The sequence below is a fragment of the Marmota monax genome, unplaced genomic scaffold (assembly GCF_021218885.2).
Source record: "Marmota monax isolate L192 unplaced genomic scaffold, Marmota_monax_Labrador192_F-V1.1 WCK01_AAM20220418_F8-fsc00040, whole genome shotgun sequence".
Classification (NCBI taxonomy): domain Eukaryota; kingdom Metazoa; phylum Chordata; class Mammalia; order Rodentia; family Sciuridae; genus Marmota; species Marmota monax.
In genome coordinates this window covers 8,659,183-8,685,958 of record NW_026692782.1, presented here as the reverse complement: position 1 = coordinate 8,685,958, position 26,776 = coordinate 8,659,183, and the positions used below count along the sequence as shown (strand labels likewise).

Sequence of the window (26,776 nt, the reverse complement as noted above, 5' to 3'; positions counted from 1 at the left end):
TGGACAGGTGCAGGGGGACACCCCTGCCCCCACCCTTGACTTAAGCTACCTGTTGATCCAGACAGCTTCCCTTTTGCCCTCACGCATTGCCATCTGCCCTAATGTGTTAGTTTACGGGGCTTCTGTTGCCAGGGACTGCAGACAAGTGGCTTACCCTCAAGGTGACAAGTGGCTTACCCTCTAGGTGAAGAGTGGCTTACCCTCCAGGTGTCTGCAGGTTGTTTCTCCTGTTCTTAAGAGGATACCAGACCTAATGGATTGGACCCGCTCTGGTGACCTCATTTACCTTAATTATCTCTTTAAAGAGCCTGTTACCAGATGCAGTCACATCTGAGGTCCTGGGGGTTAGGACTTGAGCATGCGCACCCTGGGAGGACACATGGCAGCCTGTAGTGCCTGACCCTCGCACTTGAGGGGATCCATGCACCGTGCCCAGTTTCTGGCTTCTGCTGGGTGATGGGGTCAGATGGGATTCAGCAGGATCAAGTGTGGAGTGTGAATATTGGAATTAAGTGTTCGTTTTGAGGGAGTTGTGAAATATTATTTTCATAGTCTTTAATTTAGCTTTTAATCTTTTCTGGCCCAAAGCTCTTTATAATACTCAACTGGCTGATTTAGAGGCTCTCAAATCCTCTGAACATCATTTTGAAATTGAAATAATTAGAAAACGAAAGAGCAGCACTCAGCTCCCCACCCCCCCTTCCTGCCTCTGGCCCCATCCTTCCCTTTCTCAAACCAAGTGGAACTTATTTGTACTCCTGAAATTTGCAGGTAACACTCTGCTTTGTCCTCTTGATTTTTCTTTTCATTTTTTTTGTAACTAATGAAAAAAATCATTTTACATCCGTCGTGTTTCTCTTGTGTGTAAAATTGGTGATTATAATCAGGAACATGATGTGAGTTGGATAGTGTAAGTGAAATTATTTGTCACTTTGAAAAGGGATGTCATAGGTAAGGGTGAGATTTTATTTGTCCCGTCCACTTAACGGTGGGCTTGTGTCTGTCTGTACAGGGTATGTGTTGGAGATCATGCCAGTATTTATAGTCTTGTCACAAGGGGGAAGAAGGGCATGTTTGCTTCTTGTGAAGTATGTGTGGTGGTAGTTCAGTGTGAAGAAAATCTCTGTGTTTCAGAATTAGAGGGGACCTTAGAGATACATTTAAGTATAGGTCGAGTATCTCTTCTTTGTAACGCTTGGGACCAGAAATATTTTGGAATTTGAGTATTTTTGGATCTTAGAATATTTTCATACACACACACAGATAGATAGGTAGGAAGATAGATAGGACCTCAAGATTTGTAGACCCCACATTAACATTTAGGTTTCATTTGCATTTTATATACATGGGCTGAAGGTAATTTACAAATGCTCTTGCATTTTGACTATGACCTGTCAGAAGATGAGGTTTGGGTGTGAAATTTTCTACTTGTAGCATTGTGCCAGTGCCCCAAACATTTCGAATTTCAGATTTTCAGTTAGGGATGCTCAACCTGTAATAGTTTTTATCAGCAGGGAATCCGAAGTCCAAAGATGAAGCATTTGTGTGAGATTGTGTGAGAGTATCAAAACTAGGATTTAAATCCAGATCACATGTCTGGGGCCCAGATCAGTTCATTTTTAATTTTCTTTTCTCTTTTTTTTGTGCTGGGGTTGGACTCAGGGCCTTGTGCCTGCTAGGTGGGCCCTCTACCACCAAGCTGCATACCCAGGCCCATTCCATGCTTATGAGATTTATGTTCTTAAAATGGCAAACACAAAGAACATATGAAAATGTAGTGCCGAGTTATGTGGGACTTTCATCAAGTTGATTGTTTCAAGTATAATTTTTCAAAGACCTGCAAAAAGTATTGCAGAGATGTGTGAAGGTTTACAAGACTTGGCAGGGGAAGAGCAAGCTCTATTAGCAGGGCTCACCGCTGTAAGAATAACTCATGTAAGCAGAACGAATTTTATTTTGTTTAGCGAGGCAGGCAAATATTATTCATGCTTTGATTTGGGCCTGAATGTTGGCAATGTAGGGTTCCTTGTGGTTTCCAAATACAGAGTGCTTTGTTAGCATGGAGACCTTTAGTGTATTTTTCTCCTCAATAGATCAGCCCTTCAAAAAGTGATTCTCTTCTGCAAGAGTGCTTTAAACCCTGCTTCCTTCACTCTCCAACTTTAGCACCTGCAAAACTAGTTAGTATGCAGGGTGTGAGCTGAGGATTAGCATTTGTCTTTTATTTTATTTTTTGGGTACTGGGGATTGAACCCAGGGGTACTTTACCACTGAGCTACATCCCCAGCCCTGGTTATTTTAAAATTTTGAGACTGTGTCTTGCTAAGTTGCTGAGGCTGGCCTTGAACTTGTAATCCTTCTGTCTCAACCCCACAAGTCACCAGGATTACAGGTGTGTCCACTCACTGGGCCTGGATTGTGTGTAGCTTTTTGGGATTATGGAGTCTCTGGCTCCCTCTCAGAGTGACTCAGTCGCTAGTTTAACAAGATTTCCAAGTGATTCTCATAAACAATAAAGTATGAGAAACATTGGCTTAGAGCTGTGATTCACATAATATGGTTCCTGGACCAGCAACATCAATGTCACCTGTAAAATTATTAGACAATTGTACTAAGAATATAGTAGAATTCAGTAGGACCACTGTGGATCTATTCAATCAGAAACTCTGGGGTGCACCTCAGGAGCATGGACTTTAATAAGTGCTGTGGGGGATGCTCATTCATGTAAAGTTTGAGAATCACTCTAGAGCAAGGTGTTTTATTAGTTTGGACCATAACACTTGGGAGAGGTGTACTTTAAATTATGACTCAGTACACATGCACACATACACACACACACACACACTCATACACACATACTCACTCTCGCTCTCTCTCACACACACACGCGCATGCAATTTAGAAATTTTATAAGACAATGTTTATTTTGCTGTGTACTCTCTACTCTGGTATTTTCAATTTTATTCTGTTAAATGTGTGCTCATTAATATATATGTATGTATAAACTCATTTATATTAAAATCTGGTTGTGATCCACTAAACTAATTACACAAGCCATGAATGGGTCGTAGTTGCAGTTTGGGAACATGCTTTTGAGCAGGTCTCCTCATCTTTGTTGTACCATGGCTCCTTTTGACAGTTTGATAGAGCTCTGAATCTCTTTTTAAAGTAATGCTTTTTAAATTCATATACTAATATTCATAGAGTTGTAAAAGAAACTGAGAGTATAGTCTTAATTTAGTATCCATGGGGAATTGGTTCAAGAATACCAAAATCCATGGATGCTCAGGCCCCTTCTGCCAAATGGCATAGTCTTATATTACTTAATACAATATAAATAGTATGTAAATAGTCATTATAGTCTGTATTTAGAGCATAAAGGCAAGGAAAAATTCTGTACAGTTTCAGTGCAGATACAACCAGTTTTCTATGTTTTTTCGATCCATGGTTGAAACTGGATGCAGAACCTTCAGAAGGGCTGACTCTATGTTGGCTACCAAAATATTAAATTTGTGACATGAATTTATTTAATGATAACAAAATTTATTGGTGAATCTGTTTACTGCTCACATTTTAATCTAGGGATGAGTATGAATGACGTCTCAAGAGATCTGCCATAACTGTCACATAACGGTGCAAACAATGGATTTTTGTTGGAGATAAAGTTATAGCTACTGATACTGGTATTTGTTGTTGATTTTTTTTAAATAAATTTTTTGGTTGTAGTTGGACACAATACCTTTATTTTAATTATTTATTTTTATGTGGTACTGAGGATCGAACCCAGGGCCTCATGAGTGCTAGGCGAGTGCTCTACTTCTGAGCCACAACCCCAGCCCTGTTGTTGATGATGTTTATATTTGAAAAAGGAATGGTGAATTTCATTAGCAGTGAGAATAAAGGTGTGATTTTTTTTTCCCCTCCCTCATCCAAATGTGAAAGTGTAAGATCTATTGATGGGCCCTCCATAGACCTGAAGTTACGAACTCACTCAGGAAGAAGCTGTCTTCAGAGAACAGTGCTCACACTTTAAATCGAGACTCTAAAAGACAACAGATGGTGTTCCTGGAATTGCTTAAAACTTTTGCTTCTGAGAGGGCATTCCTTTCCTCTGCTCTAGCACCACTGTAATGAATGTCTTCTTCAACATGTTCCTTTCTGTTGTTTTAGTGAGGTCTTGGGAGGTTACCTGGAAGCCCATACCCAAGATGCCAATGACGTTCCTTCTCTGGTCTCCCTTATGTCAGTACATACACCCAGTGTCTCAAGCCACATTCCTAGGAGTCATCCTCAGCATCATGGGTTCTGGATTTAGACTTCATGGATTTGGGTTGGGGATCCATGGACTTTTGGAGCATTCGATGAGAGATCCTGTGTTTTACATTGGGAAGATTTTTGTGTTTGGTGCTGGCCATTGAGCCCAGGGCTCCCACATGCTAGGCCAGTGTCCTACCAGCTGAGCTGCGTCCCTAGCCCTGTGTGTTGCATTAGAACTCTGCCTTGCAGGGTGTAAATGGAGAGTGAATATTTTCCATTATAATTATCTTCAATTTCTCCCACTCCCTCATTCATTCCTTCAATCCAGTTGATCAGAAAATTATATAGATTTGCATGCAAGATATTTAATTCCTCCTCTTTGGCCTGTTTCTGGTGTCATCACCCTGTGTTGAGTGTCTGTGGTATCTCATTTGGACTCCTTACTAGAGTCTCCGCTGCTTCTTGAGACTTACTGCGATCCGTTTTCTGTGTAACCACCATAAGGTCTTTTAAAACTGTAAATGAATAATCTTTAAAAATGCAAATGAATCACCCTGTTAAGGCCCTTTAGTGACTTTCCATCAGGTTTTGATTAAAATTCCTCTTCTGCTCTTTGCCTGACACACTGTGTGTTTGGTCCCTACTTCTCTGCGCATTGCTCTTCTCCCTGTCATCTTGCCCACTGTCTGGCTCTCCTGTGGCTACCTGGGCCTTTTCTCCTCTGAGTAGTCTCATCCTTCTCCACCTTCAGGCTGTGGGACATTGCCGTCCTTCCCAGCCTCTGGTTCTCCACTCTGTAGGTCTTAGCTCCTACCTGGGGTGGGAGCCCCTTGGCCAAGTTTCTCTTTTACCAGTCCAAAGCTCCCCAAACGTCAAAAAATTCACTTTTCCTCTCTGTTGGGGAAAAAGATAATCAGCTTGTTTTTGTTAGCTTCCTAATGCTAAGAAGAATGCGTACCTTTTCCAGAAAGATAAATTTTGCACATTATGGACATTATGCAATTGTAGAGCTATTTTAAGAAATTGCTATCCTGAAATTGTGTAGGCTAGCTCTCTGTTGATGACCCTGCCTGCCATGCGATGATGAAGTGGAACTTTTCCCTGTTCCTAGCCATCTCAGCTCCAATCAGAGAAGTCATATAAGATTTTCTTCCCTGAAGTTACTTGGTTGCTTATAGAAACCTTCATGCCTCTCCCCCTGCAAAGCCCCATTAATTTGCTGGTCACTGATGAGGAAAGACGTCTCATAACCAGAAAGTAGAGAGAGTGTGGGTGAGGTCTGGATCCTGGGTATGTTTGAGTTCAGAATAAAAAGGCGGAATGGTTCTCTGACTGGTGTAGTTCAGATTTCTTTGTGCTTTTAAATTTCTTCCTTATCTCTCTTATCTAGATCAGAGAGAGGGGGCACTCTTGATAGTTGGCATTTGACCAGAGCAGCCAGGAAGGAGGCCTTAGGAATTCAGAATCCTAATATGAACTGCTTTCACCGTCACCTCTGTAGTTTTTCTTTCAAATAAGGGCTTTTAGGAATTATGAAGGACACTGGGCAGATGCTCAAATTCAGGACAGTGTAATGGGATGCTTGGCAATTCAATTTGGGCACGGTTTGGCTCTGTGGCCTTTCTGATTATTAAAAAAAGTGATCTCTTCTGGGGAGAGACTACTTTTTTTGTTAGTGTCTTTAATAGAACCCACTCAGAAATATTTTTGTTATGAACTGGGTAATTGTAATCACGTGGGAAACGATACATTTAAAAATAAAATATAGTTTTCTAATCGTTCAAAAACAAACTTGATTTTTAAAACATCTACTGTAAATGTGCCCCACAACCAAGACAAACTCTTTGCATTTTCTATATTCCCCTATGTTCATAGGTATGTCTTTTTTCTAGAGTTGTAATCACAGAGGTCTAGTTTTGTATGCTGATTTTCCCTGTTGCATTTTTTTTTTTGTCTTTTGAGTGTGATATAGATTCTATCAAATGTGGGCTGTGTGTGTGCTTGATCGTGCTCCTGTGAGTTTGTTTTACTATGTACTTTTGATACATTTTTAATGTCATCTTTTTTTGTTCTCAATTTGCAGGCAGAGACGTTCGTTTGGGTTAACAGTGCATCAGCACATTCCCAGAGTGTTGCCAAGGCCAAATACGAATTTTTATTTGGCAGATCTGAAGAGAAGACTCCAGATACTAGTAAGTATTTCCCAACCTACTCCCCCAGTTAAAAGAACACAGTGCTTCCGATATCTGAGTGCGTTTTCTCCACTTGTGTTTCTTTCTTGTCTCAGTGAAACCTGTTTGCTCTAATTATTCATCAAAACAATATTCCAAATGTGTAGAGTTCAGAGATATTGGATATAATTCTTGTAGCTTGTTCTCGGTAATTTCAAGTCATTTTCTTTGTTTGAAGACTGCTCAGCTTCTGATATTTAAAATTTCAGGAATTAACTAATTCTCATAAGGTTGCCCCTTTCCATAGTTATCATTGTTTATCACTATATTTTTTTAATATTTATTTTTTAGTTGTAATTGGACACAGTACCTTTATTTCACTTATTTGTTTTTATGTGGTGCTTTGGATTGAACCCAGGGTCTCACACATGCGAGATATTTTTTGATACTAATTTTCAGCTACCATTGAGTATTATTAAGAAATATTTTTACAATTATTTTCAGATAGTGCAAGTCTTACTTTGTGGCTATCCTTGGTTAAAACAATATTGGTGTAGTCTGGTAATCACATTCTGGTATTTTAGAATTTAAAGCAATATCCTTCAGTTAGAAACAAGGAAATTTAGAACAAGTGGAACTATTACAAGTGATAGTAACTGTACTAACTGTTTTACTAGATTATTTGTTATGTGCCTCAGACTTTGCTGAGGACTTTGCATGTAGTATCTCATTTGATCCTCACAATCATCTTATACATTGTTACTATCTGCATTTTCCAGATGAGGAGGCTGAAATAATACCTTACCATTAGAATCACTCATGCAGTGGAGCCAGGCCTTTACTCAGGCCTGCCTGACCCCACAGTTCATACCTTTAGTCAGTTCAGGTATTGCATTTTTGAAGGTGTTTTCCTAAAAGGAGGAACTTCAGACCTACAAATATCTTTATCAGATTTTCAGAGCATTTGGGTGTGTCTTTGGAAGGCTGATGGGAACAGGGATGTGAGCCTACCTTGGGATGTAGATGGGAAAGTGCTGATGCACATGGGTAAGAGCTGATGCACATGGGGAAGAGCCTGGGCTCTGAGCTTGACTTCCTGAGCTTGAGTCTGGCCTTGTAACTTGCAAGCCGTGCGACCTTGTGTAAATTATCCAACTTCAGTTTTCTCATCTGCAACTTGGATTTTGGTGACACATGACTCAGAGTTCTTCTGGAGATTTGTTAAGTTGATATGTGAAGATCTCAGAGCCATGCTTGGTAGATAACAAGTACTGTAAAAGTCTTTCTTTCCTTTGTTATTTGTGATGATGATGATGACGATAGTGTTGGTGTTGGTGTCCCTGACTTTGAGGCTGATGTTTAGAAACACAACCCTGATTTTCCTTAGCCATGTCATTATCTGACCTGGATTTCTGTTTTTGGTGGACAAGGAATCTGACCTTCAGTGCTTTCTGTTTCAGTTGAAATAGCCAAATAATAGCTGTACAGTTCCATCTTAGATATTACTTGGGATCATATAGTAACCTCATAATATTTGGGGATGCTAAGAAGGCAACATAACATCACCATTTAGTAATTTCTTTTAGCTTAAAATGAATATTTATCACACTTCAATAGCTGGGATCCTTTAGATATAATATAAAACAACTAAAATTATTTTTAAAACTCATTCAGCTTGTATCATAGTGTCCCAATTGAGAGGGGAATGTTTTCCATAATACATCTACAATGCTTGTCATATGGCATAGCCATTTGTGTTCTTTATCATGTGGTCTAAATACCTGACTATTCTGGGCTTGCAGTTTGGGGCACTGAAACACCTAGCCACTATTTCTTAGACAGAGCATACTGATTATAGTCACGCCAAGAAGGTTTAAAACTCTTTGGCATAGTCTTAACTTAGAGTGCCATGTTGTGATTTTTGCCTGTGATAAAACACAGTTTTTATCTAGCTATGTAGAGACAACACCATGTCTCTATAGTGCTCTGTCTTATTCCTGGGGAGATTGATTCTTTCTTACTCATAGGTTTTGAGTAGTCTTTCCTACATTACCAACTCAGTATGTAATACTGAGGCAAATCAAAATGCCATTTTAAAATTTGTTTCCTATTTGCTTTGGTGAACGTGGGTGATGGTAGTTGTTTCTGGTGTGATGTTGTTCTGCAAGTGTTAACGTGTTCATGCATTCACAGAGCAGGTACACTTAATGAGTACGTGTTACATGCTAGTCACGTGTGTGGGGCACTAGGAGGGGACAAAGAAGTACAGGGTGTGGTTCTTGCCTGGTATTTGCTTATTTTGTGATTGGGAAGAAGCAGTGTGTTGATAAATGACCAGAGGGAAAGAATGCTCACTTTTAGCTGGGCTGATGGTGGCTTCATGGAGAAGGTGGGGTGACCTAGTCTTAAAGGATGCCTAGAACTTAGATTAATAGAGCTTTGGGGATGGCATTTTATGTTGAGGGAATGGCAGGAGCAAGGGTGTAGTGACAGGAAGTATAAATTAGTTGAGGAGCTGAAAGACTTCTCGCATGGTGGGTTGCAGGCATTATTGGTGAGAGATGAGTTCAGAAATATTGCAGTTAGAAAGGAGTCATGTCACATCAGGCTTTCTAGAGCAGGGTGCATTTTGTCCAGGTAGGTGTGGCGAAATGTCTGAACTAGTGTTTAAGGTAGACAAATCAAGAGTACTTGATCTGAAAACTGGAACGGGGCGGCAGAAGCTGTTGCTTACCATAGGATGGGAGCTAGATGCAAGTTTCTATGGACTTCTGGAACAAAACTCTTCATATCTTACCAGAAATGATGCACTTTTTAATTCTTTCAAATATGTTCCTGAAGTTCCTTTGTATGGGGCATTTGTCTGTCATCTGAACCCTTTCCAGACTCAGAAGACCACAGAGGTATGTAGTAGAGGAAACAGGAAAGTGTTCCTGTTGGAATTTGAGTGCTATACATACTTCTTCCAACAGATTTTTTTTTTTTGGTGGGGGGGGGGGAATAGATTAAATGAGCACTAGAAGCTGTCACCAGGCTGTTGATTGTTTTGGATGTTAGCTTGTTCCTGCAACTTTAATGCTCTTTCTTGACAGTGCCTTAAACTGCCCCATCTTTTGAAGAAATGGCAATCCTGATGGTCACTGTTGAATGCTGCCCAGCAGGCAACCTGATAGCCTAGTAATGGTGTGGTTAGGTTAGGGAGAGGTTAGTTGGTTCATGATCCCCAGGGACACCAACGAAACTGCTGCTGATGTAGAGAGACAGGGCTTAGACTTTGCCTCTGAGCAGGGATTGAACATGAGATGTGGGTGGCAGGTTCTAGGGAAAACAGTTCAGGATGCTTTGCAAGCTGTTGCTTAGTCGGGGCTTCAGTGACTAAGGGCAGGGGGTATTGGCCAGGGTCTGGGAGAACCCCATGATCCCTGGTAAGAGTCACTTGGCTGGCAACAAAGCTCTGCATTCTCATGATCCATTCATCAGTACGGTGAAGGAAGCGGGTGGCCATACTTCTCCAGTTTCAGTTCTTGTCACGTTCTGGGAGCTGTCCCAGCCTTGGGAGCTTTGCAAGGGCAAGAGAAGTAGCTGGTAATTGTGACTCCAGTGAGAAGGCAGGAAGTCGCTAGAGGCAGGTGACTGATCCAGGGCTAACCAGACTGACATTCATTATGGTTTGGGTGACAGTATCTGGCCCCTGCCCCTAAGCCCTGCTCATCCTGTTGTTCCTCTCTGGGTTGCTGTGCTGGGGTGATTGGTGTTGCTTTCCTACATCAGTCACGTGGACTACACTTTAGCAGGAGGTACATTCTGTATAGACTTCTTAGACTAGCATGGCCAAAGTTGGTGGTCTCTCTCTGTCAAAATCCAGAAGAAATGTCGAGGAAGCCTTTGAAGAAGAGTAAAAGTCTCATCAGCTTGTAGGGAGGACAGGTGACCCCTGGAAGTGTGTGAGAGAGTGAAAGGGCCTCAGAGGGGCTGAGACACGGAGTCACCCTCATGTCATTAACTGCTAGCAGGAGACACAATCTCCTACATGCCTAACGTATTGATTTCTAAACTTTTTTGAGATAAGTAGGAGGAGAAAATGAACTCCAGAGATTATTAAAGAACCTGCCTCAAGGTGCATAGTTTAGATGCTTTAAAAGGTCTCCGATAGCCCCTGGGAGACCCAGATTCCAAAGCAGTCCTCTTATCCATGAGGCAATCCATAGAATGAGGGTATTGGATGGAGTGAGTTAAGATGGTGCCCTCCGGGGTTACAGAGTTGTTTGGAGATTTTAAAACTTCATAAAGGACCCCAAATTTGCCTTTTAGAGTTTGTGTGTGTTTTAGGAGCTCATAGACCATCAGAAAGGACCCTTCACTACTAATTGGGCTGCTGCAAAGTATGTGCTGTTCCTCTCAGTTTATTGAAGGCCAAGTGTCTGTGGCAGTGGCAGAGCATGGGTCCTGGCCTTCGTTAGATACCTAAGGACAAGTTACTTAATTGCCTCCCTGTAAAATAGGGGTCATGGCAGTGACCTCTTCATAGGGACATGGGACTCAATCAGTTTTAGGTGTCAGGAAGCCAGTTTTTGTAATCAGGCTAGGAGAATATTTGTGTTGGAAGAAATACTAGAAATCACCTCTGCAGTGTATGGATGAGGAAACTGAGGACTCAAGAGAATGGAATAACTTGCCCCCTCTCCCCCAAACTCTTTTGGCAGATGTGGGCCCATCATCTCGGTTTCTTGCTTCTGAATTGGTGTTTGGTGTTTTATCCTGCAGACCCCTGTGGAAAGACAGACTCAGACTGGCAGGGTTTAGGAATCACAGCCTCCCCACCACCCCCAAAGAAACTTGCTGTAGACGGTTGTGTTGTGGGAATATAAAATGAGAATAAATGGGTTCTGAGGGAGACCTGTAGGGCTCTTCTGTGGGTTGGATACGTAGATACTCAAAGAAGAAGGAAGAACTGTTTTCATATTGTCATCCATCTCCCACCTTCACCTGGACTGATAGGATCCATCATTGCAAGATAAAACCAGCAGGGAAGTCATAGGAAAAGTGTCATATTTTAAGGTTCTGTAAAGATTGGATGCCTCTGGCTAGTTTTCAAGATAGCACAAGTGCTAAGCTTTTAAAAAATGCTATTTTGTTTTGGAGGGAATTTACTCTGAATGGTGCTGTATGAACAGATCTTGCCTCTGATGATTTATGGCCATGAGTATGAATGAGTAGCCAAGGTGCTCATTGGGCTTAGATATAAATGGATTCTGGAGAATGTGATTTGAAAAATACTTCATGTCAGTGTTAAGAACTGGCCTTAAAATATAGAGTGAATTGTTATGTACGAGACTCCTGGAAGCATAATGTTGTTTTCGGCAGAGTTGTTCAGGTCAGGGTTTCTGAACTGTTTGTTGACATTTTGTGTTGGAAGTCTGACAAGTGGCTTGCATCTAGAGTATACAGAGAACTGTTTCATCTCAACTATAAGAAGGTGGACAGCCCAGTGAAAACAGGAAGGAGGCAAAAGATTTGAACAGATGCTTCTCCAGCGAAGATATCTAAATGGCAGGAAAACATGTGAATGGATGCTCAGCATATTTCATCCTTAGAGGGATGGAATTAAGATCACAGTGACACATCACAGCACATTCCTAGAATGGCTAGAATTAAAAAGACCCCAATAGGGTTGTTGGTAAGAACTTGTAGCCACTGGAACCCTTGATCCTCTAGTGGTGAGATGTATGTGGCTCAGTATTTTGAAAACCACCTAAGAAGTTCAACAGGTGTCTTTTGGTTGTCCTTTGCACTACCTGGCTATCTGTTCCTTGATGTTTGTTTGCTCAAGGGAAATGAATCATGCCTGTGCAGACTTGCACACCGATGTTCATGGCCTGCTCTTTCACTCTTTGGAAAATCAAGCAGATTAGGGATCTTGTGTTTATGCTTTTTAAGAAAGTAGTTGACTGAAATGAGAACATGACTTGCACAAGTGGCAGATTTTGCATGGTGCATTTCAAAACTCACACTCTCTTCTTTAGCCCTGAGTCCTTGGTTTAATACACAGTGTGCACTGGGCTTCTCTTTTAAAGGAGAAGACCTTTGAGCTCTGACCTTGGGAACAACAAAAACAAAGTCTCTGACAGGAGAGAAAGAACCTGCACAGAGTCTTTGGCTGGGAATCACGTGTTGAGCTCGTCATTGTTAATCATTTTATCATTTGTCATCATTTTAACATTTGTTGTCATTTTATCATTGTTAATCTTCTTGAATGAAGATTATGATGTTAATGTCATACCAAAGGCATGAATGGAAATTTAAATCCAAAGTGGAATGAATAAGAGAGGGGGATGGAAAGGTATAGTTCTGCATTCTTAAGACTGTGTCAGTCCACGGCCAATGTTTTATAAGTTCTTTGAAGTCATTTATATAATTTTAAATGTGATATTCTGCCAGTATATTCACAAGTAATGGAATTTTAGAAAAGTAGTTTTCCGTCATTCATAGAACGATCAAGATCTGTTTCTAGTATTTTCTGAGTCTTGTTACATGTTGTTTTTTTAAATTTTTGGTCTACCTCTTTATCCTTTCTGATTGGATATATATTGTTTCTGATAATTGCCCAGATTTCTAATTTTTTCAGGGTTAGAGATTTCAGTTCATGGTCTGAGTGTTGAAAGGTTTTGATAAGGTGATTCCTATTGCATCCCCTGTTCAGTGTGAGTGCTAGATGTCTTCAGAGATGTCATGCAATGTGGCAGATTGAACTGATGAACAGGGGAAAACAGAAAACCCTCGGTAGGTAGGTGAGCTTGCAGCAAAGGAAAGGAAGCCCCTTGCTAGGCAGAGAAGGGGCTAGGTGTGAAGTGGGAGCAGACCCCTTGCTGGGCCAGGGGAAGGGTTTTTACCCAAACTGGAATAGTCCCGATGGCCTCCTGACTCCCAGAACAGAAGTGGGAATTAAGTGTGTGCAAAACTGGGGGCATCCATGAGAAGGGGGCTAGAAGAGCCAGGTTTCTGCTTGGAGGCTGGCAGGGCAGGACTCTGGGGCTTGATCCACTGGCTTTTTAGAACTATGGATTGAAACCCCAAACCAAACCTGCAGCACCATGGGGTAGGGCTCCAGGTGTGCTCTTCGTGCCATGTCCAAAAATGGACATAAAACTGATCTTGGGTCAGCGAAGCCTCAGAAGTTACTGTTAACATAAGCGTAAAATTCCCTGGGGATACCCACACAACTTGGGACGCGTAAGAATCCATGTTAATAAATAAGTTCCCTAAAATGAAGAGCTCATGATATTCTCAGGTGCACAAAAGAAGAGCTTCCCTGGGAAAGTGGGGGGATCAACGTACACCACACAGGGGGAAATCAAGGCCCCAAGGACTAGAGATAACACAACAATCTGAAACAATCAAATAGTTTTGCTTAAAAGATAAAAAGCTGGAGAAGAAACCATTGCAATAAAACAGGAGAGTGTGAAGAGGAGGGACATGCATATTTTAGAGCCAGTAAGACGGATGGATAATAAAAAATACTGACAATGAAATAAAAAAAAAAGTCATTGGATGAGTTAAGTACAATGCTATTGGATTTATAGCCAGTATTTAAAGCAGGGACTGATGAACTATTATTGATAAGTCCCCCACCCCTCATCCAGTGTTCTCTGTAGAGGAGTGAAAACAAGGGGCAAGAAGAGCACTTTTTATTAAGTACTGAGGATTGAATCCAGGAGTGCTGAACCACCAAGCCACATCCCCAGCCCTTAATGTATTTTATTTTGAGACAGGGTCTTGCTGAGTTGCTTAGGGCATTGCTGAGTTGCCAAGGCTGTCATCAAAATTGAGATCCTCCTGCTTCAGCCTCCCCAGCCCCTGGGATGACAGGCGTGCACCACCACGCCTGGCTTTTGTCTCCTATTTTAAAATAGCATCAGCCATTCTTACTAATAAAATTTCTGTTTTGTATTTATAACTTCATGTGCTCATTCCCATATTCTTTTCAGTAGTCTATTTCACACATACATAATCTAATTACTGCTTAATTCTTCCAAATAATTAATTAGAATTTTTTTTCTAAGATTGTGTTCTACTTCCTGAATTTATGCCTCCTCCAGGGTCAGTTCTATTTTATTAAATCTTAGAATTTCTCTTAGAAGCCATTGTTTTTTCTTCAAATGTCTATTGGAGCTTATTTTTCATTCATGTACAAGAGTGAAGATCTGAGTTCCCAAAGGCAGATGGCTGGGCTTTTCTGTCTGTGTGGAGTGTGTGTGTCTCCTCCAGGGTTCTTGCCTTTCAATAGAGGACTGCTGGCCTGAATCTGCGAGGTGGGGGCATGTGGCTGGCATGGGCAGGGGACAGGTACATACCTTACCCATGCTCAGGGCCTCATGCACTCCAGCCTCTGGGTAGGAGGGCGGGAAGGAGAGGCCATCTCTGGAAGCTCATCTCTAGGTCGTGTTTTGGTTAGTTGATGGGATACTTGCTCTGCGCCCGTTCCAGGCAGAGGTACCTGTCGACTCTTTGACTTCTGGGTTTGTTCTGGATTGCAGTTTCTCTTTTATCTTGCCTGTGGTTGTACTCCTCTTTTTTTCACATAGTTAGGAATTGATGTTCTTTGATACGCATTGCGTTTTTACTAGGGCTTAGAGAAGAAGGGGAGGGAATCTTGTGTCCCTGTCTGCAATAGTGATCTGGAATAATTTTTTAAACAAAAATTATTAGTTTATTTTATTGAGATATAATTTATAGACCATACAAATTAGCCTTTTTAAAAAATTTTTATTGTTGGTTGTTCAAAACATTACATAGTTCTTGATATATCATATTTCACACTTTGATTCAAGTGGGTTATGAACTCCCAAATTAGCCATTTAAAGTAAAAAATTCATAGGTTTTAGTACGTTCACCATACTCACCTTGTAGGACATTTCCCTCACCCTGAAAAGGAAAGATTCCCCACTAGCAGTCATTCTACACAACCACTGAGTTCCATTTAGTCTCTTAATTTACTTAGTCTAAACACTTCGTCAGAATGGAATGGTGTTTTGTTTAACTAGGATAACATTTTCCTCTATGGTATGTAGCATACCATACCTTTTATTTTCGGTGTTATAATATTGTGAAATAATATTATATGGAAAAATAATTGTATATATTATGTGGAATAATAATTATATGGATAGGCCACATTTATTTATCCCTTCATCATTGGATGGACATTTGAATTGCCCAAACTGGACTTTTGTGAATAATGCCGTAGTGAACACTTGTGTCCCAGTCTTCCTGGGGACGGGTGTTTTCATTCTCTTGGGTGTATACTAGACTGGAATTGTTGAGTCATGCGCTGATTCTCTGGTAAACCTTTTGAGGAATTTCTAAACTGTTTTCTGCAGCTGCACGCCTTTACATTCCTGCCAGCAGTGTATGAGGGTTCCAGTTTCTCCACATTCTCACCAATACTTGTTTTGTTATGGTCTTCATTTTGATTATGATCATCCTAGTGGATAGACAGTGGTGTCTCATGGTGACTTTGTTTTGCGTTTCCTTCATGACAGATGATGTTGAGCATCTTTTATGTGCTCGTGGGCTTACTGTGTACTACCTTTGGAGAGATGGCCATTCAGATCCTTTGCTAGTTTTTTAATCCATTTGTCTTTTGATGGTTGAGTGGTAAGAGGTCTTTCTGTAATGTGTGTGCAGGTCCCTCGTGACATCCATGATTTGCAGATTATTTTCTCCTATGACATGGGTTGTCTTTTTACATTCTTGCTAGTGTCATTTGTAAGCATAAAAAGTGTTCATGACGTCAGCTCATAACTTGACTTTGTTGCCATATCAAAGAAAACATTGTGTAACTCGAGGTCAAGAGGAATCACCCCCTTATTTCTTCCAAGTTTTATAAGTTCCACGTCTTATATTAATGATCCACTTGGAATTATTTTTTGCTTGTGGTGTGAGGAAAAATCTGGGTAATTCCTGATGACAGAATGTGCCAAGGAAACATGGAGACCTATTGATTTGGGCGGACACCATTCCGCCGTACAGAACTCCTGGAGACCAGGGTGCCAAAAAGGCTGCCTGCAAGCTTAACCCTTCTCCTGGCCCGAGTCTAACTTCACATTTGCTTCAGGATCCAGGAAACCTCTTAGGGTCATTGCTTCAGGAAAAACCTGCCTTGGCGTGGGAAACCACAAACACAAAAGGACAGAAGGCGAGTCTAACAATTCTACGGTCCTTGTCGACTATTGTTTTTGTCCCCCCCCACAGTTATTAGTGGCTCATGTTTTATGCTAGTCCTGCCGCAGATCTGTCATCTTTGGCACACCTCATTTATTTTGCTCCCCTCTTTCCACTCCCGGTCTCCTTCCCACCTGTTATGGAAAGCAGACAAATGGCTTTAGTGTGTGCTATGCAGTGAGCTGTCAGTCTTGCCCACTATGCGTGGCCCTTATTGGCCAGGGCTTCTCCAGCGGACCACAGGCCCAGCTTGATGGGAAGTGGTGTTTAGTGGTCTTGGCTTGGGAAAGTGGGCCAGGGAGGGATCGTCAACGTTTTGTCTGGCTGAGGTTTTTGGTATAATAAGTTAGTGCTTCAGCTTATTCCACATGGGCCCACGTGTCTGCAGGATGAGTCGTGCCAGGAGCCCCAGTGGCCTCCTGGAAGCTGCTCAGTGTTTCATACGTAGACCTAACAAGGGAGCGATGCAGGAATTGGTGTGAAGGACCTGTTGAAAGCTTGTTTCTACTGTCTACCTAGGACACTATTTTTATTTTGCCCAGGAGATTCATTTTTTCCCCTAGACTGGTATTCATTGTTGTATTTATTTGTTTATTTTAATTTTTTTTGACCTTTTTTTTTTTTCCTGAGAACTGTGGGTCGAACTCAGGGCTTTGCAAATGCTAGGCAGATGCTTTGCCACTGAGCTACATCCACACCCTGTATGTATTTATTTTATTTTACTTTTGTGTTGCTGGTGATCAGACCCAGGACCTTCTTTACCATTTTGCTATATCTCTAGCCTGTTTTTTTTTTTTAAACAAATGTTGAAAAGCCAAGATGCTGGGAACAGCGGCATGTGCCTGCCATTCAGCTATTCAGGAGGCTAAGGCAGGAGGATCACTTGAGCCCAGGAGTTTGAGGTCAGCCTGGGCAACCTAATGAGATCCTGTCTCAAAAGAGAAAACAAGCAAGCAAGGAAACAAACACTGAAGAGCAGGATCTGAACCTGTTTTTTGAGAGTGGGACCGGTTCAGTTTGGAGCAGCAATGGAATATTACGCATCAATGAGAACGGAGAAATTTTGTGTCTAGAGACTTGCTGTGCCAGATGCAATTGCAGCCCAGCTTTGTTTCATGCATTCGTTAGTCATTTGGATTCATTTTAAGATTTTTCCTGTTTGCAGGTTTTCTATTGAAGGGCTTAGTCTTCTACTGACATAGAGTTCTTTAGGCACTGTCTTTTAGAGTAAATTTGAGTCTTTGAGGTGTCACCACACCTCTGACAAAATTTTTGTTGCCAGGTGTCCGAATGTTGTACAGGGTGTGTGTTCAGCGGTGTCCTCTGCAGTGTTCCTGGATAACAGTGCAATGCAGAGGCCATAAGGCCAAAGGCCCGCGGGCTTAGGAGGAAAACATGACCGGGCACAAGGCAGGGCACACGACCACCCAGAGACAGTGACAGGGCACCTGCACTCTAGAAGCACCACTGCTCTCCTCCCTGCAGTGATGACACACCCTCAGTGTCCCATCATGTCACACTCTTTAACGGGAGCTTGACATCTGGATTTCACATGAATCTCCCCAATTTTTAAAATCTCCATTTTTTAATAAAACATTAGCCAGACCCAGCAATGTAGGAGGGAAAGATGCCAGTACATTGCCTCTGCCGTCCAAAATCAAAGGGGAAAGTTAACCCCGACCTACAAAGACATAGACAAAAACTGAAAAGCAAGATTGGGCCTTTTTGTGAGAGTGAGACCAGGTCAACTTCGGAACAGCAACCTGAGCTGTTTGAAGTCCCAGCATGTGACTTTATACTCGGGCTCTTGTTTTCTAATCGTAATTCCCGTTGCATTTTGCAACCTCAAGCTACAACTGGAGGTTGGTTAACCATGAGGCCAAGCCATGGAACTCCAAAGGCTCTTGGGGGGACCCATCAGTATTTTCTTTTAAAGTGCTTCCTCTTCCCCCAGATTGTGTAGGTTTCTGGGCCCACATAACTGGATCTGTCCTTGTCGGTCAGTCTTAAATTTGTAGGGGCCAGACAAGCTCGACACCTTGTGGGACAGGATTGTGCAAGGAAAAATTCCACAGGCTGCATTGTTTTTGTGTCGTTGAACATTTATGTGGTTTGGGAAAAATACTTAGGATATCTATATAAACAGATTTTTTTGCATGATTTTAAATATCAGGGAGGTTTCTTGAACTACCATGCAAATCAAGAGAAGATTATCCTTTGGTTTTAGTTTTTGGAAATTTCCTAAAAATTGTTTATTATTTCAGAATATCCTATCTAAAAGTCTGTCCTCCTGCTTGGAGTCACCAGTTGCACAGCTTGAATCATTTGGGATGATTCTACCTTTAGATACAGTAATACTAACTTGATTACTTATGTTATGAAAACCATTTTAGGGCCGGGGTTGTGGCTCAGTGGGAGAGTGCTTGCCTAGCATGCGTGAGGCACTGGGTTTGATCCCTGTCCCAACATAAAAATAAATAAAATAAAGATATCGTGTCCATCTACAATTAAAAAAAATTATTTTATTTTGCCTTTCTATTATATTTATGTTGTTTGTTTTCAATTTTTTAGTTAGAACAGTTTCATATTTTATTAATTTTACTTTAGGATAATAAAAGGGACATTTCAAAATTTTTGCTATAAAATGGCATTTTTTTCCCCCTGAAAAAAAGAGAGTTGAGAATTGCTCTCTTAAAATCGTGGATCTTCACCAGAAGTGCACATCAGATTGGCCCAAGGAATTTTTGAAAAGGAAATGATTGTTTTGAACCTAACAAGTAAGTTACTAGTTCTCTAGGAAACTCCAGAGCTCTGTGAACCCTACTGTCCCCGGCACATTGAGAAATGAGACTTTTTGTACTATAGGCTACAGCCAACAAAGGTGATGGCTTTGGGCCACAGGTGCCAGTTTCTGGGGACCGTGGCTGCACCAGTCCTGCCTGGCCCTACCTTGCAAGCAGGGCATGGACTGAAACCTTGGATGCTTGTTAAATATTCAGGTTCTTGTAAGTCTCCCTGGTAATTCTGATCCTGCTGCGTGACCCAGAATTCTAGTACAGGAGCGAGCCCCTCAGATGATGCAGCTCCCGGGAGTTTGGGGTCCCGCTCTAAAGGGTAGATGCGGTAGCTGCATGGTGGCTGGAAAAGAACAGAATGGGGTAAGGCTGGGCTCCTTTCTGCGGGCGTGGGAGGTAATGAATGGTCAGAGATTTCTGAGATAAAACCGAGACATGAAACTCCTGTTTTCTCTATCGAGGAGCGTGATCGCCTGTTGGAGATGGTAGAACAAACACTGCAGCAAGAAGCCTGAGCCCAAGGAGAGATCACCTGGCTCCTTTTACAGCAACTTCACCTCTGAGGGACCAGGGCCTCAAAAGCAGGTCCATTCTAGGTCCACTCCAGGTGTTCTTTGGAAGTCACAAAGAAAGAGACAAGTGCTAAAAACTGTGAGAGGCAGAACCTCTCGTTTTAGAAAGGAGACCTAAGGGAAGCACCTAGACTGGCGGGGTTCTGGGTAATCTTCAGCCACATTTTAGTGGATCATTAAGTGTATTGAGGAGGCTGGGGCGTAGCTCAGCGGTAGAGCACTTGCCTTGCACGGGTGAGGCCCTAGGTTCCATCCCCCAGAACCATGGAAAGCCACAAAAACAGTGTGGTGGGGGTGGGAGTCCTCTTAGGTCTCCTCTGGCCTTGGGTCTGAAGGCCAAAGTGTAGAAACCAGCCTTGAGAAGGGACAGGGCCATCCAGGTAGAATAGCGTCCAGGAGAAAGGAGCCTGAGGGGAGGATGGGAGACTTAGATGCTGGAGGAGTGAAACTTCAAGAGAGGCCCACACTTTATGAACACTACTTATTTATTTTTTGGTACTGGGGGTGCTTAACCACTGAGCCACATCTCCAGAATTTTTTTATTGTTTAATTTGAGACAAGGTCTTGCTGAATTTCTTAGGATCTCACTAAGTTGCTGAGACTAACCTCAAATTTGTGATCCTCCTGCCTCAGCCTCCCGAGCTGCTGGGATTACAGGCATGTGCCACCGTGCCTAGTTTACAAATGTTATTAACATTCCCTAAACAGATGCTGTAGGAACTCAGTTGGGGAAATGCTGAGGTACTGGGAATAGGCCTTGGACAAGAAGCAAGAGGCCTGGATTTTCATCTGTTGTCTGGTATTGCATGCCAGAAGCTTCCTCTGTATAAGTAAAGCACTCCCAGGGGTGTGTACTTTCTCAATGTGCCACCAACACCTGCCGGGAGTTGCCGTGTTGGAAATAGAGAGGAAGCGCACCGCCTGACTGCAAAGGCTGGCTGGGGAAGCAGATGGTTCTAAAGAATATGATCACTTGCTACAGCAGAAGTAAGAACTGGGGGGCTTTGGGGAGCTCTCGAGGGCACCCCAGTTAGCTGGGAGGGAAGACCTCCTGGAAGAGGACTACCTGGGCAGAGTTTTTGAGGACCGATTAGAATGAGTGCTGGAAGAAGGCTGTTTTGACAGTGACCGTCAACAGTTGCGGAGCCTACATAAAGCTGTGCGAACCATGGCGTGTTGAGATTAGCTGCAGTAATGCAGGAGGCCTGGGGCACACAGGGACCAGATTAGGAATATGTCATACCGTGTCGCTGACAGAGTGCCTTTTATTGATTCTAAAAAGGAATCGCAAATCGATTCTTCATATTTGGGATTTAGGAAGTCAGTGTAAAAGCAATGTAGAGAAGGAGTGTGGCTATGGAGACATGAGGTTGGAGACCGTGTACACACACACACACACACACACACACACAACCCCTTGGCTTGAATAAGATAAATGTGTTCTCTTCTATGAAAGAAATCTAGATAGATGATTCAGAGCTCGGGTTGGTTCACAGTGTTAGATGGTCCTGGCTACTTGGGGAGTGTTGGTCTGCCATCCCTTGAGATTTTCTCCTCCTCTGAGCTCTAGCTACTTTCCTGAGAGCAGAAAAGAGGAAGAAAGGAACTATAAGGGCAAAGGGGTATGCACTAATTGTAATTTAAAGATGAAAATTCAATCTTTCTTCCCAGCGGCCATGTGGCCAGCTAAAAACCGGAGATTTTTTTACTAAGGGAAGAGGAGAAATGGAAAGGGGTAGATCACCTGCATCTCTCCCAGAGTAGGACAGGAATGCACTGGACACAGGGGGGAGCTGAACTGAGGCAGGGGAGATGGGAAAAGGGGCCTTGTGCAGAGAGATGAAGGTGCTGAGGTTGGTAGCTGGTGGGATTGGGGTGAGTGGAAGGGAGGCGTTGAGGGTGCTTCAGCTTTGGGCTGCTGGGTGGATGGGGGTGCCTTTCAACATGCAGAATTTTCAGGAAGGAGCAGGTTTGGGGGTGAGGAGGAAGAAGGATGACATTTTTGGGTTTTGCTTTGGGATGCCCGTGGCACATTCAGATGGAGATATCTGGGCACATGGGCGTGTAGGTCTGTGTCAAACGGGAGAGATTTTATTTAAAAATATTTTAAATCTATCCTCTCCTGAGCTTTATTAAGATATAATTAACCAATAAAAATGTATGTTGGCATATCATGGTGTACAATGTGAAGTTTTGATGCACATGTGAAATGATTAAATGAAGCCAATGAACATCTTTCACATAATTTTTGGTGTCTCACATTTTTTTGGTAGTGATATTATTTAAATTTATTCTCTTGGCTGTTTTTGTGTGTCATGCATTGTTATTAACTAGAGTTCCCATGCTCTACAGTACCATCTCCAGAACTTAATTATCCTAATTGAAACTTTGCACCCTCTGACCAGCGCCTTCTCATCCACCTCTCCTGCCCCAGCCCCAGATAACTATCATCTGCTTTCTGCTTCAGTGAGCTCTACTTTTTTGGATTGCAGGTGTCTAAGTGAGATCATGTGGTGGTATTTGTCTTTCTGTGCCTCGTTTATTTTAGTTAGCATGACGTGCTCTAGGTTCATTCATGTTGTTGTCACAAATGACAAGCTTTCCTCCTTTTAGGGCCAATAGTGTTTCATTGTGTGTTGACGTATGTATGTGTGTCCACACATACCACAGTTTCTTCATCCATTCGTCTGCTGGTGGACACTCTGCTGGTGGGTCTGCCTTGGCTGTGGTGCACAGTGCCATGGTGGACCCAGGCTTGCAGATGTTTCTTTGACATGATTTCAGTTGGTTAAGCTATAGCCTCAGAAGTGGGGTTGGTGGATTACAGGATTGTCCTACTTTTAGTTTTCTTAGGAAGTTCCATACTGTTTTCCATAATGGCTGTACTGACTTACCATTCCCAGCAACAGTGTATATAGGGTTCCTTTTTGCTTCATTCTTTCCAATATTTAATCCTCTTTCTCATTTTGATAACAGGTATAAGGTCATAGTGTGGCTTTCATTAGCTTTTCCTGAATGATTAGTGGTGTTGAACGTGTTTCCACATACCCATTGCCTGTCTGTCTGTTTTGAGATATGTCTGTTCAGGTCCTTTGCCCATTTTTAATCGAGTTATCATTTTGGAATTGAGTGTTTGAATTCCATATATATATTTTGGATATTAACCCCCTTATGAGATGTATGGTTTGTAGATATTTTCTTCCACTCTTGCTTACTGTGCGAAGCTTTTGAGTTTGATGTGATCCTGCTTTTCTTTTTTTTTTTACCTATGCTCTTGGTGAAATATTGGAAAAAAAAAATTTCCCACACCAATGTCAAGAAGATTTTTTTCCCTGTTTTTTTTTTTTTCCTAGTAGTTTTTAGTTTCAGGTTATATTGTTAAGTCTTTTGTTCATTTGTTGAGATTAAACAAAAAAAAAAAATTTTTTTTTTCAGTGCTAGGAATTGAACCCAGGGCCTGATGCATACTAGGCAAGCATTCTGTCATTGAACTATACCCAGACCCCTGCCAAGGGGATAGTGGGTCGACACTTAAACAGGGGCCATTATGAGGAGGTTTTGAGATTTGTGCTGAAACACCAGGTCCCAGCTCACTGATCCCCTTTCTTTGTACTTTAGCATCAGGTTGCCAGTGAGGCTGAGGGATCTGACCAGGGCTAAAGTGGTCCTGATCAGGTTGGGGACCTCATAAGAGTGTCTTCATTCCTTTTAGGATAATCCTAGACTCAGAGGTATGAAAAATTCACAGGCACAAATGATTTTGAGAAGTAGACCACGATGTCATTTTGTAACCTAATTACAAATCTCTAATGGCAGGTTTCCAGGTTTTCCTTCAAAGAATATGATTTCTTCCCCGCTTAAAAGCTCAGAAATTTTTAGGAAGAACAGTTTTATTCTTGTTCCCGCCGCATTCTGTAATAGTTAGGCAACACTGCCCCCTGGTGGGCTGAGCTGTGACACTTTTTAGTAGCCTTTTGGGAACATCAGGTGCTGTAAAAATTTCCTGCTAGCAGATTTCTTTCAGATTTGTTCTGGAGGATAGTTTATATGCTTTTGTTCTTTCTGCATAGTTTAATATGCAGACTGAGTAAAATCCCAGTTTTACATACAAATATGCTGTTTTATTTTAATCTCATTGTGATATAAAATAAAGATTTGGAAGTTTCATGGCAAAAACACTCCAGTTTTTAAAGCAGAAATGTTAACCAGCTAACAGTATCTCAGATGGACATTTTTGCAGACTTCTGAAAATAATAATCCCTGAATACAAGATGCATTAAAATAGTGTATGAAACCTGGTTTGGAACGTTGCTCTTTTCCTTATGTGAGAATTTGTCAAGAACTTCTGAAGAAATGAGTACAGTTGGCTATGTAGTAACTGAAGGATTTAATGTGGAAGATTCTAGACTGGCCGCTTGTCAACTGGCAGTTGTTTGGTTGTTGCATTTGTTTTGCTGTGTATTAGCAGGTAGGCTGATATTTTTCTTAGTTTTGGGGTTTAGACTTGGATTCTCCACTCCTTTGTGATAATGTTGACTAGTGATCTCTGTCTGTGTCTATATATTTATAATAAAACTCTGAGATATGAATTGTAAAAAGTTAAAATGCTGCCTAGAAGCTGTTAGATCAGACAGAGTAAACAGAAATGAACGTTTTACATAGCCACCATATAAGAGAGGTATTTTTTTTATATTAGTCGTTCTCTGAACTTCAGAAGGGTCTTCTGATGGAGTTTCTCAGGGTCTGTTTATGACTGAGGTGACACAGCAAGCTGGCCCTGGTGTGGCAGCTCAAGTGTGACCCCAGAGGCTGTCTTTGCAGCATATCCTGCTCCTTCCAGAGGATCCATCCAGGGTGCCCCAGCCCACTGCCATTCAGCTGACTCTCCTTGAACGGGGGCTGTCCTGACATTGTTTTTAATTGGTGATGTGACATTGAATTTACTGTTAAACTTTTCTGGCTTCCCCCCCCCCCCCATAAGAATTTTTAAACCCAGGTTTTTATGTCTTCTTGAGAAAAAAAAAGGAGTCAGGAGATGGTGGTGCCACCACTCAACCAAAACCCCTCCTTCTTTTATCTGCGTTACTTATTGGACTTCTGGGTCAGACACCACTTGAAGGCATATATTTTCCTACAATCAATCAATCAATCAATAATATATATATATATCTCACCTAAGTTCTTTTGTCTCAGGGTGGATCCCCCAGCCTGCCACTTGTGCCTTGTGGAGCAACCTCCTGCATCCCAAGATAAAGCCCCTCCATTCCAGCAGACAGGAATCATAGTGCCAGTAATATGAGAGAAGAAAAAAAATACATAAATGCCAAAACACGAGGGACAATTTCTATTTACTTTCACCATTGCAGAATTAGGGCAGATTTCTTGGAAAAATACAAAGGAACAGTGAAGCAAGACCAACACTCAGTGTAGGTCACTCAGTGTTAGTTGTCCACTGAGTTATCTGCATCTTCCCCCAACATTTTTTTTTTTAAATTTGTGGTTGGTATTCCTCTGCTCTTCCTATAATGAAGTCCCTAGTGAGAGTTGGTTCATTTAATAAAACAGTGGTGTTAAGGAGGCCAGGGTCAAATCTTAGGGACTAGATATCTTTAATTTCAGTACATCAGGAACTTTGCAAATTATTTTACAGAATTATTTTCCCCTGCAAATGAGTAGGGGTGGCTCAGTGCAAAACTTGCTTACACTAGGAAAAAGCAATTTGTGTGTGTGCCCTTCAGATAATGGATTGTTAAGTACCTGAAATCAGAGCTGTTAGTTGTCCTTGGGACAACTGTAATAGTGAACTGTGAGTTAGTGTTGGTTAAAAAGGGTAGAAATAAATAAGATTGAGACCTTATTTGAAACTTTTATTTATAAAGGAAAAATGACTAGACTCTTTTTTTTTTTTTTTTTTTTTTTTTTTTTTAAATATTTTTTTTTTTTTTTTTGTTTTCGGCGGACACAACATCTTTGTTTGTATGTGGTGCTGAGGATCGAACCCGGGCCGCACGCATGCCAGGCGAGCACGCTACCGCTTGAGCCACATCCCCAGCCCTAGACTCTTTTTTTTTTCTTTTTCCTGTGGTGGCAGTTTTCCCAGAATTTGTTGGGAACTGAGTTTTGTATAGTTCTGTTTTTTTAATAATTTAGGTAGTTTAAAAAGGGGGAGGGAAGGAAATAATTTTCTCTGATTTAATATATTCAATTGATTTCTAAAAATATTTATTATTTGCTGTGTATCCAGTACTGCTAATCATTATTTAGAAAGAGCTAATGAATTTATAAGCAAGACAACATTCATGCCAGGAACCATTAAATAGAAGATGATATGTAATTTACTGCCAAATGATTGGTACAAATCTCATGAACAGATGACTAATTCCATGCTAAAGATCTGCACAAACAGACTTTTGCTGTTATAAGGAGACAGACTGTTAGAGATCAGGGTCAGCAGGGAAATCAGGAGTATGCGGTCATCTTTCAGAGAGGAGCACGGAAGCAGAACAGAGTGGGGGGAGCACTGAGCAGAGCCCCCCAGGGAGATGCTCATTTGTTCTTGACCTGGAGGGGCAGGCGATGTTTGAATGGGTGGCGACCTGGGTAGAGGTGCTGGGCCAGAAGCTGTTGAGATGTGGGCGACAGTGGGGTACTGACCCAGGGGAAAAGTGAATTAAGATAAGAGACTTTAAATGTCCAATCCCAAAGTGGCAATTTAAAGGACATTCTTGAGAAGCTTAATTTAATCTTTCTCAATTTGTCC

General features: G+C 41.7%; 1 protein-coding gene across 5 annotated transcripts in view; it reads left to right on the top strand.

Moving 5' to 3' along the window:
• Positions 1–26,776, top strand: part of Psd3 (pleckstrin and Sec7 domain containing 3) — a 564,781-nt gene that overhangs the window by 229,385 nt on the left and 308,620 nt on the right. For all 5 annotated transcript variants that reach the window (XM_058580396.1, XM_058580395.1, XM_046447763.2 and 2 more), the window contains one exon: positions 6,341–6,449. In XM_058580396.1, the coding sequence (XP_058436379.1) occupies positions 6,341–6,449 (109 nt within the window). The remainder of the gene's footprint in view (positions 1–6,340; positions 6,450–26,776) is intronic.